The sequence below is a fragment of the Salvelinus fontinalis genome, chromosome 11 (assembly GCF_029448725.1).
Source record: "Salvelinus fontinalis isolate EN_2023a chromosome 11, ASM2944872v1, whole genome shotgun sequence".
Taxonomy (NCBI): Eukaryota; Metazoa; Chordata; class Actinopteri; order Salmoniformes; family Salmonidae; genus Salvelinus; species Salvelinus fontinalis.
The window spans coordinates 36216144-36233901 of record NC_074675.1 but is presented as its reverse complement, the minus strand read 5'-3'; the positions used below and the strand labels follow the sequence as shown (position 1 = coordinate 36233901).

Here is a 17758-nt window from a genome sequence, read left to right as displayed (position 1 = left end):
TGTTAAATAACGTATGATGAACTTCACAGGGTGGTGAAAGTGCACAGTGATCTTTTAATGCTCCTTTCCAATAAATATTGAGTGTCTGATTCTGGTGACGTGATGGTAGATGCTTGACTACTTGGATGCCATAATAATGTCATCAAGTAGACTAGCCTAACAGCACAGCGAGCTGTTGGCTGGAGCGCATGTGCCATGACCAGAGTTGGCACATTTGCTATTTAACGCAAAAGTCTTTGTGACAAAACTATTGGTAGAGCTGAAAATGTGATGAAAACACACCGAACTTCAGATTTTTATTCGGTACATGAAAACTTAAGAGAAAAAGTACATTTTGTGTGCGCTATGTTATCACATAGTGATTTTTAGTCTGTTTGGTGGAAACACCATTGGTGGGAAAATATGCATATTTTCTATATGTGGATTTTTAAATATTCACATGAAAATCTTTTGCCAATTGAATGGAAGCCTAACTTATATCAATCTCGATAAACAGAAAATACTTCTGTTTGTAGGCCTATCCAGTATTGAAAGCTTTGTTTGACAATCTCCGAATGTCATTAAATCTTTCGGTGTTTTGTAACAGATGTTTCTTTCCATTTATCAGATGGCTGCTGCACAGTTTTTAATACTATAATTATACTTTGGAAAAACGTGCGTAGGTAGCCTACAGGAGACTTTTGAAGTAGCCTAATTAGATTAAAACGTTGCGACTGGTTGTGTTTATGCCACATACAAAAGGTAATACATTGTAAAATATAAATTACAAATCTTTAAGCTATATTAAAGAGTTAGGCTCTAGGTGCGCGAGGAGTAGTCGTATGGATTGGAGAGGATTCAGAGCACCGTTAAGCTTTTCTTAATGACTGGGCCTGCTGGGAGGATATGTCTTTGTTTACACAGGCAGCCCAATTATGGTATTCTTCTCCCTAATTGGTCTTTTGACCATTCAGATCAGCTCTGAAAAAGATCTGATGTGAACATTTATGATGTGATCGGTCAAAAGACCAATTAGTGGAAAAAAGATCAGAATTGGGCCGCCTGTGTAAACGCAGCTTAAGTGGTCACATAGGACGACTTAGGAGAATGATGATCCGCAACAGACAGCATATCTCAGCATGAGAATTGAAAATACAGCCAGACTGGCCTGTTACTGTCCCTTTCCAGACCTTGTAAATTATCGAGTGTAGAACTGATTCAAATTGAATGAAACGTTCAAATCACAGGGCTTTTGCGCCATTATTCAAATTACATTTTCACTGCAGCCTGGAGTAGAATGTTGAAAATTGGTGCAGCTTTGAATTTTTTTTTTTGTGTGGCATGAATACTAGTTAGCCTATTGCAGATCTGGACATGTACGATCCACCTACTACCATTGTCACTATGAATGGTAGGTAGAGGGCAGGATATATACACTGCTCAAAAAAATAAAGGGAACACTTAAACAACACAATGTAACTCCAAGTCAATCACACTTCTGTGAAATCAAACTGTCCACTTAGGAAGCAACACTGATTGACAATAAATTTCACATGCTGTTGTGCAAATGGAATAGACAAAAGGTGGAAATTATAGGCAATTAGCAAGACACCCCCCAAAACAGGAGTGATTCTGCAGGTGGTGACCACAGACCACTTCTCAGTTCCTATGCTTCCTGGCTGATGTTTTGGTCACTTTTGAATGCTGGCGGTGATCTCACTCTAGTGGTAGCATGAGACGGAGTCTACAACCCACACAAGTGGCTCAGGTAGTGCAGTTCCTCCAGGATGGCACATCAATGCGAACTGTGGCAAAAAGGTTTGCTGTGTCTGTCAGCGTAGTGTCCAGAGCATGCAGGCGCTACCAGGAGACAGGCCAGTACATCAGGAGACGTGGAGGAGGCCGTAGGAGGGCAACATCCCAGCAGCAGGACCGCTACCTCCGCCTTTGTGCAAAGAGGTGCACTGCCAGCGCCCTGCAAAATGACCTCCAGCAGGCCACAAATGTGCATGTGTCTGCTCAAACGGTCAGAAACAGACTCCATGAGGATGGTATGAGGGCCCGACGTCCACAGGTGGGGGTTGTGCTTACAGCCCAACACCGTGCACGACGTTTGGCATTTGCCAGAGAACACCAAGATTGGCAAATTCGCCACTGGCGCCCTGTGCTCTTCACAGATGAAAGCAGGTTCACACTGAGCACATGAGCACATGTGACAGACATGACAGAGTCTGGAGACGCCGTGGAGAGCGTTCTGCTGCCTGCAACATCCTCCAGCATGACCGGTTTGGCGATGGGTCAGTCATGGCGTGGGGTGGCATTTCTTTGTGGGGCCACACAGCCCTCCATGTGCTCGCCAGAGGTAGCCTGACTGCCATTAGGTACTGAGATGAGATCCTCAGACCCCTTGTGAGACCATATGCTGACACATGCACATTTGTGGCCTGCTGGAGGTCATTTTGCAGGGCGCTGGCAGTGCACCTCCTTGCACAAAGGCGGAGGTAGCGGTCCTGCTGCTGGGTTGTTCCCCTCCTACGGCCCCCTCCACGTCTCCTGATGTACTGGCCTGTCTCCTGGTAGCGCCTGCATGCTCTGGACACTATGCTGACAGACACAGCAAACCTTTTTGCCACAGTTCGCATTGATGTGCCATCCTGGATGAACTGCACTACCTGAGCCACTTGTGTGGGTTGTAGACTCCGTCTCATGCTACCACTAGAGTGAGAGAACCGCCAGCATTCAAAAGTGACCAAAACATCAGCCAGGAAGCATAGGAACTGAGAAGTGGTCTGTGGTCACCACCTGCAGAATCACTCCTTTTTTGGGGGTGTCTTGCTAATTGCCTATAATTTCCACCTTTTGTCTATTCCATTTGCACAACAGCATGTGAAATTTATTGTCAATCAGTGTTGCTTCCTAAGTGGACAGTTTGATTTCACAGAAGTGTGATTGACTTGGAGTTACATTGTGTTGTTTAAGTGTTCCCTTTATTTTTTTGAGCAGTGTAGTTAGACTGGTAGACCATATTGACCTGGTGGTATAGTAATAGTTAGCGCACGGAAAAGCGTAGTGCATAAGGGAAGTACCAAAACACCTTGATATACAGTGGGAAGAAAAAGTATGTGAACCCTTCAGAATTGCCTGGATTTCTGCATAAATTGGTCATAAAATTGTATCTGATCTTCATCTAAGTCACAACAATAGACAAACACAGTCTGCTTAAACTAATAACACACACACAATTATAATTTTTCATGTCTTTATTGAACACATCGTGTAAACATTCACAATGCAGGTTGGGGAAAGTATGTGGATTTAAAAACAGTCTGGCCCTCCTTTGGCAGCAATAACGTCAACCAAACGTTTTCTGTAGTTACGGATCAGACCTGCACGATGGTCAGGTGGAATTTTGGGCCATTCCTCTTAATCAAACTGTTTCAGTTCCACAATATTCTTGGTTTGTCTGGTGTGAACCGCTCTGTGAAGGTCATGCCATAGCATCTCAATCGGGTTGAGGTCAGGACTGACTGGGCCACTCCAGAAGGTGTATTTCTTCTGTTCAAGCCATTCTGTTGTATATTTACCTCTGTCTTTTTGGTTGTTGTCCTGTTGCATCACTTAACTTCTGTTGAGCTTTAATTGGCGGACAGATACATTCTCCTGCAAAATATCTTGATAAACTTGAGAATACATTTTTCCATCGGTGATAGCAAGCTGTCCAGCCTTGAGGCAGCAAAGCAGCCCCAAACCATGAGGCCCCCTAAGAAGAGACTTGCTTGGGCCAAGAAACACGAGCAATGGACATTAGAACGATGTAAATCTGTCCTTTGGTCTGATGAGTCCAAAATTGACATTTTTGGTTCCAACCACCGTTTCTTTGTGAGACGCAGAGTAGGTAAATGAATGATCTCTGCATGTGTGATTCCCACTGTGAAGCATGGAAGAGGAGGTGTGATGGTTTGGGTGAGCTTTGCTGGTGACGCTGTTTGTGATTTATTCCGAATTTAAGGCACATTTAACCAGCATGGCTACCACAGCATTCCGCTCTGCAGCGATACGCTATCCCATCTGGTTTGCGCTTAGTGGGACTATCATTTGTTTTCAACAGGACAATGACCCAACACACCTCCAGGCTGTGTAAGGGCTATTTGACCAAGAAGGAGAGTGATGGAGTGCTGCATCAGGTGACCTAGCCTCCACAATCACCCGACCTCAACCCAATTGAGATGGTTTGGGATGAGTTGGACCGCAGAGTGAAGGAAAAGCAGCCAACAAGTGTTCAGCATATCTGGGAACTCCTTCAAGACTGATGGACAATCATTCTAGGTGAAGGTGGTGAAGAGAATGCCAAGAGTGTGCAAATCTGTCATCAAGGCAAAGGCTGGCTACTTTGAAAATCTAAAATTTTTGGTTACTACATGATTCCATAAATGTTATTTCATAGTTTTCATGTCTTCACTAATATTCTACTATGTAGAAAATTGGAGAAATAAAGAAAACCCCTTGAATGAGTAGGTGTGTCCAAAACTTTTTACTGGTACTGTAGGTGAGGTGTATGCAAGGAGATGAGGAAATTTGACTAGGATGGAAGAAATTATGTAGCAAAACCTGCAAAGGGTGAATGTTAACCATGGAAAAAACGCACTAGCCTCTTCTGTGCCCAATAAAAAAAACACACAACCCTCCCCATAGCAAAAAAAAAGTTAGACAACCCTGCCTTATTCTGTACCCACCCCAGCCCAGTACATTTTGGACTGTCCCTTATGTGGTTATGCTGTGTTGTGTTTTTTTGAGATGTAAGACATTTCCTTGTTCTATATCTTCTCTACCTCTCTTTCTCTCTCTCTCTGTCTCTCTCTGCCTCTTTATCGCTCTCTCTCCCTCTGTCTCTCTCCCTTTCTCTTTCTCTCTCTCTCTCACTGCGTCACAATGTGGGTGAGGTTAGACAATGAGAGAGAGACGGAGGAGGGCTGCAGCTAAAATAGAGTGGCTCTTCGTCACACACACACACACACACACACACACACACACACACACACACACACACACACACACACACACACACACACACACACACACACACACACACACACACACACACACACACACACACACACACACACACACACACACACACACACACACACACACACACACACACACACACACACCCAGCCAAAACAGAAAAAGTGTTTTTTAAAGATGAGAGAAGTAGTTGCTCATCTCATTTAGGAAGCCACAGAGACAAGGAGGGAGGGAGGGAGGAGAGGTACCCAAGGATATGGAGGGAGGAAGGGGAAGAGAGTAAGACAGAAGAGCAACAGAGATGATGTCATCCTTTAAACCAGTATACCTCTCCCTTCTCTCTCTCTTTCCCTCACTCTCTTTCTCTTTCCGTTTCCCTGTATCTCTCTCCTCTCCCTCTGTCTCTCCCTTTCCCCCATCTCTGTCCTGTCTCTCTCTCTCTTCTACCTCTCTCTGTGGTAGTACTATATTTAGCTCTGGCTGTGTGTGTGTGTGTGTGTGTGTGTGTGTGTGTGTGTGTGTGTGTGTGTGTGTGTGTGTGTGTGTGTGTGTGTGTGTGTGTGTGCGTGCGTGCGTGCGTGCGTGCGTGCGTGCGTGCGTGCGTGCGTGCGTGCGTGTGCGTGTGTGTTGCCGGGTGTCTGAATCAGTGATGCTTCTTCATGTCTGCCCCTTAAAGGTGTCTGCACACCTTTAAACTCCCTGTTTTTTTCACGTTCTTTCTCTCTCCTGCCCTTTCGCTCTCTAGCTCTATTTTCCTCTCTCTCCATCCATGTTTCCACAAACTTACTGTCTCCAATTTAATTTGTATTTTTCTGACACTGTGCTGCGGAAATTACAATATGTACATTTAGAAAAAGGGGTACTGAAAGGGTTCTTCAACTGTCCCAATAGGATAACCCTTTTTGGTTCCATGTAAAAATATTTTTAGTTCCAGGTAGAACTCTTTTCGGTTGTACCTGTGTAAAGGGTTTTGCAATGAACTTAATAGGGTTCTACCTGGAACCAAAAGGATTTTACCTGGAACCAAAAAGGGTTCTTCAATGGGTTCTCCTATGGGGACAGCCGACGAACCCTTTTATATTCTAGATAGCACCATTTTTTCTAAGATTGTAGCTCTCTCTCTCTCTCTCTCTCTCTCTCTCTCTCTCATTCTAGTTCGCTCCCCTCTCTCCATCCCTTTCCCTACCACCCCCTCCTGTATCCCTAATCTTCCCTACCAAGCAAAAAGGTATCTTTAAATGATACCCTATTCCCTGTATAATCCACTACTTTTGAACAGAGCCCTATGGGTCCATTGGGGACACACATTCTATTCCCAGCACAATTCCTTTCCTTGATACTGTAGCCCAGGGATGGGCAACTTTGATGGGGATTGGGGCTACAAAAAATTGGAACTGATCATGAGGCGACACAGTGGCTTGCGGGTCTGCGTACCCACATCCATACCCACACATGCAGTCAAGTGATTTATGCAATCAATATATTTGTGCAGTTAAACTACTTAAATCTCTTAACTAAACCCCCTGTATATAGCCTCACTTTTGTTATTTTATTGCTACTCTTTAAATATTTGCATGTAATATATTTTTTTAACTTATCTATTTTTTTATTTATAATTGCATTGTTGGTTAAGGGCTTGTAAGTAAACATTTCACTGTAATCAGCATGTGTGACAAATAACATTTGATTTGATTTCATTCTACCCTTAACCTTTTTAACATTTTACTGGCCCGCGTCTTGATGGCACAGAGAAATATTTCATACAATTCTACACATTTTGCCATGGGTTGCAGAGAAAATGTTGGAGTTTTAAAGCAAGTTTTCTGGATTTCTACATATTTTACCATTGGGCAGAGAGAATATTTAGCAATTTTACAACAAATTTCATACAATTCTACTCATTTTACCATGACTTATGCCATGTTAATATGGTATCTGATTGCGAGTGACTTACAAAATCAATGGGGAGGTCAGGGCCCCTGGGCATGTGCCTTGTGTGCCCTGTCGATATTTGGACATGATTACTCATTGGCCATGATAACTAGTTTAGATAACTGGCTAGACTAACTTACCAAGCTCATGATTGGCGCAGTGGTCTAGGGCACTGCATCTCAGTAATCAAGGCATCACTACAGACACCCTGGTTCACAACCAGCTGTGATTGGGAGTCCCATAGGGCAGTGCACAATTGGCCCAGCGTTGTCTGGGTTTGGCCAGTGTAGTCTGTCATTGAAAATAAGAATTTGTTCTTAATTGACTTGCCTTGTTAAATTAAAAAAATGTTTACTGACACGGATATTTGAGTAACTGTCAGTGACTGACATACTGTAGCAAGTAAAAACTACTGATGCAAAACCACATTTTAAAATGGCATCTTGTGTATTCTACTACTCTAATTCTCAACAGTAAGTTGACACCCAGACTAAGTTGAAAAAAAATGTAAACGTTTTGCCCCCCCGTTTTTGGAAATCGATCCGCGGGCCTCCGTGGGCCGTCAGTTGCCCATCCCTGCTATAGCAATACTCCTTTGCTCTCTCTCTTTCTCTCTCTTTCTCTCTATTTTCCCTCCCTTTCTCAATCTGTTCTTTCTGGTTCCTAGTTCGGCTCTTCTTCATACAATTACTCTCTATTAAAAACTGATTCGATTTCTCCTTCATAGTCTGACTATGGAGGGAGAGAGAGAGGAATGGATGGAGGGAGGAGAAAAGAAAGGAGGGGTGAGACGGAGCTCTACAGGTCGACCATTTTACTCGCATATGCACCTAAATGTTTTGCTCTGCAACCTGGAAGTTTTATTTAGGAGCACCAATGAGCCAAACATTTCGGGGGATTCTAGCATTAATATCTAAAATATTTTTCATTGTGTCACAATCTTTTTGTTTGTGCGCATATATTTTTCAACTCACATGTGCTCCTTATAAAAAAGGTCAGCGTAGCCCTGTGAGAGGGAAGGAGGGATGGGGGAAAGGGTTGGAGAGGTGCGAAGAGGGGAGGGGTGGATGTACACTTTTAACAGAGACTTTGAACATTTAGTTCTCACAAATTACTGTTTGGTGTTACCTTAATGTGATCAAAAAGTGCAGCCTGTTGGTTTAACGGTTTTGACTGTTTGCAGGAGTGTTGTGTGTTTAACTTCTCCGTCTCTCCATCTCTCTCCCTCTCCCTCTCTCCATACCCCCCCAGATGCCCCTGTGGCAGAGCTCCATGACCTGTTCTGTAAGAAGCTGCAGCAGTGCTGCGTCCTCTTTGACTTCCTGGACTGTGTGGCTGACCTGAAGGGGAAAGAGATCAAACGAGCTGCGCTCAACGAACTGGTGGAGTCTGTTGCTACAAGCAGAGGAGTTCTGATAGAGCCACTCTACCCAGAGGCTATTAAGATGGTGAGAGAGGAGGAGTGAGGGAGGGAGGAGGAGGCAGGAGGGAGAAGAGAACGTGAGAGGAGAGAGGGAGGGAGAGGGGGGATAATAGTAGCGGAAAGGGGGTGGAGAGTGGATAGAGAGGAGTAGAAGAGTGGAGAAAGGGAGAGAGGGAGGGACGAGAGGAGGTGGAGAGATGTAAAGAACTCTTCAACCGGAGTGTAGAAGAAAATAAAGGATTGTTTGAAGGAGAGAGAGAAAGAGGGAGGAGAGGAAGAGGGACAGGACGAAGGAAAGAGATAGATAGCATTGGAGAAAAGAGAAAGGGTTATGAAGTTCAGAGAAGCCTAGGTTCATTTATTTTCTATTCTCTTATATTCATCCTTTTCCTTTCCTCCCTCCCTCCACCTCTCCTCTCGTCTCTTCTCCCTTTCTCCTCCTCCCCTCCCCTCTTCTCTGCTCCCTCCAACCCTCCATCACTCTATCCTCTTTTAGATCTCAGTGAATATCTTCAGGACATTACCCCCCAGTGAGAACCCAGAGTTTGACCCGGAGGAAGATGAACCCACTCTAGAGGCCTCCTGGCCACACTTGCAGGTACACACACACACACACACACACACACACACACACACACACACACACACACACACACACACACACACACACACACACACACACACACACACACACACACACACACACACACACACACACACACACACACACACACACACACACACACACACACACACACACACACACACACACATATGGGCAGTCATACGGTTAGACCCAGATTTGAAATCTATGTTTGTGAAGATGATTCCATCTATCACCTTCTGTCTTTTTTATTTTTTATTTAACTCTGTCTTAACTGTGTGTGTGTTCTTTGTGTGTATGTTTTCTCAGCTGGTGTATGAATTCTTTCTGCGTTTCCTGGAGAGCCCAGACTTCCAGCCCTCCATGGCCAAACGCTACGTTGACCAGAAGTTTGTTCTTCAGGTAAAAATCAATTTCGTACATGTCTGCCTCATACAATATGTATTTCAATATGTCTGTCTCTGTTTGTGTATTACTCAAACTCTCTGGGTTCTGCATTTTGATCATTTATTTCTCTTTCTCTGTGTGTGTGTGTGTGTGTGTGTGCGTGCGTGCGTGTAGCTGTTGGAATTGTTTGACAGTGAGGATCCGAGGGAGAGAGAGTACCTAAAGACCATCCTGCATCGTGTCTACGGCAAACTGCTCGGCCTGCGGGCATACATACGCAAACAGATCAACAATATCTTCCTCAGGTATCACACACACACACACACACACACACACACACACACACACACACACACACACACACACACACACACACACACACACACACACACACACACACACACACACACACACACACACACACACCCACGCGCGCTCAGGTATACACGCACGCATGCATGTACATGTACACACTCACTCACTCACTCACTCACTCACACACTCACTCACTAACACGCAAACTCACACAGACACTCATGTACACTCACACGTTAACATTGCAAATGATGCGTTTGTGTGACAGTGTGTGTGAGACCTGTCTCTGTTCTTCCAGGTTTATCTATGAGACCGAGCACTTCAACGGTGTGGCAGAGCTACTGGAGATCCTGGGCAGGTGTGTATCTTCTTGTATCACACACTCTTTACCCTTTATGTGGTGCAGGCACTCAAGTTCTGTTAGATCAATACATGTCACTGAAAGGTCTATGCACACTCTAGAGCATGTGTTCTTATTCCTGGTCCTAGGGCCCGAAAGTGGTGCGCATTTAGCACTACACACTTGATTCCTCTAATCAAATCATTATTAAACCTTTGATTTGTGGAATCAGGTGTGTAGTGCTAGGGCAAAAACTAAAATGTGGAATAAGAAACACTAGTCTAGAGAGTGCAGACTGTAGACCTTTCCCCAAGGGAAAACCAATTTCTAATGAAAAATTATGAAAACCAGCCAACATTGCCGTCCTTGAGGACTGAAGCTGTGCATCTCCTCTACACTCTACACCAGGAATGTGCAACTTTGATGGGGGTGGGGGCCACAAAAAATCTGAACTTGTGTGTCTGCGCACCCACATCCATACTCACACATGCAGTCAAATGATTTGTGCAATCAATCCATTTGTGCAATTAAACTATTCTTAACTCTATTAACTACATGCATTATACCCTCCTAGCCTTTTGGGGGCCCTAAGCAAGATTTGGGCCCCCTACCCCCTACCTCGCGGGCAATTATTTTTACTGGCCCATGTCTTGAATGATGGATCATTTTTTTTTAGTTTTAAAGGGATAGTTTACCCAAATTACAAAATGACACATTGGTTTCCTTACCCTGTCAGAGTTTTCGCATTTGATGCACAAATGCCATTTGTCATGGGACAGATATTAGCATTTTTCAAACATCATGTTCAAAACCTCTATAAGTGACCTTTTTGAGCTTTCCAATCATTTATAAATACTTTCGGATGATTTGTAATTTTGTGTGAACTATCCCTTTCAAGCCAAATTGCAGTCAAAAAGGTGATTTCCCTGTGTTTTATATATATTTACCCACTATGAGGTTGGAACAATAGTGTGACATTTTTTAGATGATGATGCCCTTTTAGTGTTTAGCTGTTTAAAAAGACCGCCCGAAATTTCAGCCTGCTTGGGTAGTTTGGAGTTTTGGACTGCATGGTGTAATTAGTTAATAGACCAATAAGAAAGAGAGTTCCAAACCTCTCTGCCAATAACAGCTAGTTTTCCCGTCACGCTCAGACCACTCCCAGACAGTCCTAGCAAAATTATTACTTGAGAAATTACACTTTGCTACGAAGCTATTTTTGTTTATTTTTTAACGATTTTATTTGAAAAAAATCACTATAAAGTACTTACATGTAACCCAGAAATGATTTGATATTGAGATAAAAGCAGCTGCATTGGACTTTTAAAGTACATTTTCTGCAATTCTACACATTTTGCGTGGAGAGAAAATGTAGCAATTTTATAACAAACTTCATGCAATTCTCCTAATTTTGCCATAGGGCAGAGAGAAGAAAATAGCACATTTTCTGCAATTCTATCCGTTTTGACGTGGGGTGGAGATACATTCTTGCAGTTTTAAAATACATTTCCTACAATTCTACACATTTTGCCATGACTTAGCCATGTTAATATGATATCTGGGTGAGAGTGACTAATAAAATCATTGGGGGCCTACTGGAGGTCAGGGCCCTGGTCGGTATTTGGCCATGATTACTACAAGTTTAGATAGCTGGCTACACTAACTTACCAATCTAAAAATTGTTAGCTGACATGGCTAATTGAGTGACTGTCAGTGACTGACATAACAACATTTTGATGCACAGCCAAATTTCGAAATTACACTATTGCAAGTCTCAATAGTAAGTTGAGACCCCGAGTAGAAAAAAAAATGTAGGTCGGATTGTTTTTGGAAATTGTTCTGCGGGCTGCCAGTTGCCCCTCCCTGCTCTACACAGTTTCTCTTTCTCCCTTACAACAAGTGACACACACTGTTTATCTTTCTCCCAAGTCAACAAAACATACCTTTGATTTTAGGTTTCTTCATGCTGTGACTGAGAGATTGAGAGATAGAGAAATGGAGGGAGGGTGAAGGAGTGAGGGAGTGAGTCAATGTTTTGGGGGAAGGAGGGGATGTGGGCTTCAGGTTGATGTTGACTGAGTATTTATAGACCCACCCACAAACTCACTGATAGATAGAAGAAAAAGAGAGCGAGGGAGAGAGAGGGTGGACAGAAAGAGACGGGAGGGGGGGAGAATGAAATAGAGGGGTATATAGGGGTGCCGTAGACAGAAGAGAGAGGATGAGAACGGGAGGATTAGAGAGGGATGCGATAGAGAGAGAGGCAATAGAGAGAGGCAGATATAGAAAAGGAATGGAAGAGAAAAACATTTGTTCTATTTTATCTTCCATAGCTTCTTCTCTCTCTTTCATTCCTCAAAATAGGAAGAGAGAAAACAAGGGAAGAAAAAGGTCGATTAAAGGATTTAAAAAAATTATAAATGGAAGACAGACACAAATAACAACTATGTGAGAGTGTGAGAGAGAGAGAGAGAACTATGCATACCTCTGCCTAAATATCAGTGCCACATGCAGGGGTGCAACTTTGGTTTTAGAAGTGGGGGGAGGGGACATAATAATATATATTTTTTTATCAGATAAACACTCCAAACAGCCTACCTAGCCACTCTGAGGTGTCCGCAAGGATCTGGCAAAAAATACTTGAATCAGTAGAGAACCCATTGTGAGGTTTTGGTCACCAACCAAGAATTCACAAAATGGGACAAACACCAAATTGTGACTCTACAGAGCAAAATTAGGCTAATTATCAAAATCCAGAAAAGACCCGATAAATTATACAACCACCTAAAAGGAGGCGATTCCCAAACCTTCCATAAAGCCATCACCTACAGAGAGATGAACTTGGAGGAGAGTCCCCTAAGCAAGCTGGTCCTGGGGCTCTGTTCACAAACACAAACAGACCCCACAGAGCCCCAGGAGAGCAACACAATTAGACCCAAACAAATCATGAGAAAACAAAAAGATAAGTACTTGACACATTGGAAAGAATTAACAAAAAAACACAGCAAACTAGAATGCTATTTGGCCCTAAACAGAAAGTACACCGTGGCAGAATACCTGACCACTGTGACTGACCCAAAATTAAGGAAAGTTTTGGCTATGTACAGACTCGGTGAGCATAGCCTTGCTATTGAGAAAGGCCTCCGTAGGCAGACCTGGCTCTCAAGAGAAGACAGGCTATGTACACACTGCCCACAAAATGAGGTGGAAACTAAGCTGCACTTCCTAACCTCCTGCCAAATGTATGACCATATTAGAGACACATATTTCACTCAGAACTCCCTCGGACCCCAGACCTCACAACCATAAAGGACAATGGGTATTTTTAGCCAGATTCTAATTCTATGTCGAATTTTATGTTCCTTTTGATGGCGTAGAACGCCCTTCTTGCCTTGTCTCTCAGATCATTCACAGCTTTGTGGAAGTTACCTGTGGCACTGATGTTTAGGCTGAGATATGTATAGCTTTTTGTGTGCTCTAGGGCAACGGTGTCGAGATGGAATTTATATTTTTGGTCCCAGCAAACTGGACCTTTTTTGGAACACCATTATTTTGTCTAACTGAGATTTACTTTCAGGGCCTAGGTCTGAGAATCAGTGCAGAAGATCTGGGTGCTGCTGTAGGCCCTCCTTGGTTGGTGAAAGAAGCACCAGATCATCAGCAAACAGTAGACATTTGACTTCAGATTTTAGTAGGGTGAGGTCGGGTGCTGCAGACTGTTCTAGTGCCCTCGCCAATTCGTTGATATAGATGTTGAAGAGGGTGGGGCTCAAACTGCATCCCTGTCTCACTGCAGAGCCCTGTGGAAAGAGATGTGTGTGTTGTTTGCCAATTTTAACCGCACATTTGTGTACATGGATTTTATAATGTTGTATGTTTTTCCCTCAACACTGCTTCCATAAATTTGTATAGCAGACCCTCATGCCAAATTGAGTCAACATCTTTTTTGAAATCAACAAAGCATGAGAAGACTTTGCCTTTGTTTTGGTTTGTTTGGGTGTGCAGGGTGAGTTTGTGGTCTGACGTACGGGAATTTGGTGAAAAGCCAATTCGATATTTGATCACTACATCATTTTCACTGAGGAAATGTAGGAGTCTGCTGTTAATGATAATGCAGAGGATTTCCCCAAGGTTGCTGTTGACGCATATCCCACTGTAGTTATTGGGGTCCAATTTGTCTCCACTTTTTGGTTCCACATTTTGGGGAAGATGCCAGAGCTGAGGGTGATGTTAAAGAGTTTAAGTATAGCCAATTGGAATTGGTGGTCTGTGTATTTTATCATTTCAGTTAGGATACCTACAACACCACAGGCCTTTTTTGGGTTGGAGGGTTTGTATTTTTTCATTCAATGTAACTGGAGAATCCAGTGGGTTCTGGTAGTCTTTAATAGTTGATTCTAAGATTTGATCATGTAGAGCGCATTCAGGAAGTGTTCTGACCCCTTCACTTTTTCCACATTTTGTTACGTTACAGCCTTATTCTAAAATGTATCAAATAAAAAATGTCCTCATCAATCTACACACAATACCCCATTATGACAAAGTGAAAACAGGTGTTGTAGTCATTTGAACATTTAAAAAAAGAAATACCTTATTTACTTAAGTACTCAGAACCTTTGCTATGAGTCTCGAAATTGAGCTCAGGTGTTTTCTTTGATCATCCTTGAGATGTTTCTACAACTTGATTGGAGTCCACCTGTGGTAAATTGAATTGATTGGACGTGATTTGGAAAGGCACAATCCTGTCTATATAAGGTCCAGCAGTTGACAGTGCATGTCAGAGCAAGAAACCTTCCAGATGGACAACCATCTCTACAGAACTCCACCAATCAGGCCTTTATGGTAGAGTGGCCAGACACAAGCCACTCCTCAGTAAAAGGCACATGAGAGCCCGCTTGGAGTTTGTCCAAAAGGCACCCCAAGGACTCTCAGACCATGAGAAACAAGATTCTCTGGTCTGATGAAACCAAGATTGAACTCTTTGGCCTGAATGCCAAGCGTCACGTCAGGAGGAAACCTGGCACCATCCCTATGGTGAAGCATGGTGGTTTAGCCTGTCTAGGATCAGCGTGGCGCTAGCGGCACACCCCCCCCCCCCCACTGAAAAACCAGTGCCGCGAAATTCAAAAAAAATATTTTTTTTAAATATTTAACTTTCACACATTAAAGTCCAATACAGCTAATGAAAGACACAGATCTTGTGAATCCAGTCAACATTTCCGATTTTTAAAATGTTTTACAGGGAAGACACAATATGTAAAGATGTACATCTATTACCTAAAAACACATTAGCATAATCCACCATCTTTTATTTGTCCACCAACACCAGTAGCCATCACCAATTCGGCTAAACTAAGATATTTATAGCCCCTAACCAACAAAAAAACTCATTAGATGACAGTCTGATAACATATTTATGGTATGGGATAGGTTTTGTTAGAAAAAAGTGCATATTTCAGGTAGATGGCATAGTTTACAATTGCACCCACCATCACAAATGGACTAGAATAATTACAATGAGCAACGTGTTTACCTAACTACTAATCATCAAACATTTCGTAAAAATACACAGCATACACGAATCGAAAGACACAGATCCTGTGAATACAGACAATATTTCAGATTTTCTAAGTGTCTTACAGCGAAAACACAATAAATCGTTATATTAGCATAGCACATAGCACATAGCAGCCCAGCATTGATTCTAGCCAAAGTGGGCGATAACGTCAACATCGCCAAAAATATATTAATTTTTTCACTAACCTTCTCAGAATTCTTCAGATGACACTCCTGTAACATCATATTACACAATCCATATAGAGTTTGATCGAAAATGTTTATATTTAGCCACCAAAATCATGGTTAGACAATGTGAAATGTAGCTCAGCTGGTCAGAAAATGTCCTTGCGCCACTTAGACAGTGATCTACTCTTATACATAAATACTCATAAACGTGACTAAAAAATATAGGGTGGACAGGGATTGATAGACAATTTAATTCTTAATACAATTGCGTTATTACATTTTTTAATTTATCCTTACTTTTCAATACAGTTTGCGCCAAGCGAAGCTACGTCAAAAAACATGGCGTCCTAAGCCACTAAAATGTTTCGACAGAAACACGATTTATCATAATAAAAATGTCCTACCTTGAGCTGTTCTTCCATCAGTATCTTGGGCAAAGGATCCTTTCTTGGGAGAAATCGTCTTTTGGTGGAAAGCTGTCCTCTTGCCATGTGGAAATGTCAACTGCGTTCGGGATGAACTGAAAAGCGTGCCCAACTTTTCACATCGTTGCAAAAATAAATGTCCCAAAATCGCACTAAACGGATATAAATTGCTATAAAACGCTTTAAATTAACTACCTTATGATGTTTTTAACTCCTATAACGAGTGAAAAGATGACCGGAGAAATATAACAGGCTAAACTAACGCTTGGAACAGGTGCGCGCCGGTGTCCTCTTGGCTCATGACGCAGCTCCCAAAGAATGACTAGCTTCAGGGTTTTTTCATTTGTAGGGCCTGTGAACGCGCAATCGACCCCGTTGGAATCGTCATCACGTAAAGGCATCCAGGGGAAGACGTAAGAAGTGTCCGTATAGTCATAGCAACGACAGTGCCCTTTTAAATGACTTCAGAAGAGTGGCCAACATTTCTCAAATCTGACTCCATGTCAGGGAAATTGCTGTAGAATGGGCTCTGTTCCACTTAGAGACAAAATTTCAACTCCTATAGAAACTATAGACTGTTTTCTATCCAATAATAATAATAATATGCATATTGTACGATCAAGGATTTTGTGGGAAGCCGTTTAAAAAATTAGCCAAATTAGCATAAGTAGTCTAAACAGCGCCCCCATCCCCAACAGGTTAGCAGCATCATGCTGTGGGACTGGGAGACTAGTCAGGATCGAGGGGAAAATTAACAGATTAAAGTACAGAGAGATCCTTGATTAAAACCTGGTCCAGAGCGCTCAGGACCTCAGACTGGGGCGAAGGTTCACTTTCCACTAGAACAATGACCCTAAGCACACAGCCCAAACAATGCAGTACTGGCTTTGGGACAAGTTTCTGAATATCCTTGAGTGGCCCAGCCAGAGCCTGGACTTGAAACCGATCGAACATCTCTGGAAAGACCTGAAAATAGCTTTGCAACAATGCTCCCCATCACACCTGACAGAGCTTGAAAGGATCAGCAGAGAAGAATGGGAGAAACTCCCCAAATACAGGTGTGCCAAGCTTGTAGCGTCATACCCAAGAAGACTCAAGGCTATAATCGCCGCCAAAGGTGCTTCAATAAAGTACTGAGTAAAGGGTCTGAATACTTATGTAAATGTGATTTTTCATTTTTTTACATTTTAAAACTTCTTCGGGATTGCCCCCTTTTTTTCAATTTTCGCCTAAATGACATACCCAAATCTAACTACCTGTAGCTCAGGCCCTGAAGCAAGGATATGCATTGTCTTGGTACAATTTGAAAGGACACAGTTTGAAGTTTGTGGGAATGTGAATTGAATGTAGGAGAATATAACACAATAGATCTGGTAGAAGAAAATACAAAGAAAAAAACAACCGTTTTTTTTCTAACACCATCTTTGAAATGCGATAGAAAGGTCCCAGTTCTAGCCATCACTCTGGTTGTAATTCCGATGGTGTCTACAAGATGGTAGAAGTGTATGTGCAAAGTTTCAGATGGATAACTTGAAGTATGAGAAAACTTTATGACATTTAGTGTGAAGTCACCCAGGTACATT

The 17758-nt window shown here is 42.7% G+C and overlaps 1 protein-coding gene across 2 annotated transcripts in view; it reads left to right on the top strand.

Moving 5' to 3' along the window:
* Positions 1-17758, top strand: part of LOC129865643 (serine/threonine-protein phosphatase 2A 56 kDa regulatory subunit beta isoform) — a 55497-nt gene that overhangs the window by 21567 nt on the left and 16172 nt on the right. For both annotated transcript variants that reach the window (XM_055938576.1, XM_055938577.1), the window contains exons 2-6: positions 8188-8384; positions 8856-8957; positions 9273-9365; positions 9525-9655; positions 9964-10023. In XM_055938576.1, coding sequence (XP_055794551.1) covers positions 8188-8384; positions 8856-8957; positions 9273-9365; positions 9525-9655; positions 9964-10023 — 583 coding nt within the window. The remainder of the gene's footprint in view (positions 1-8187; positions 8385-8855; positions 8958-9272; positions 9366-9524; positions 9656-9963; positions 10024-17758) is intronic.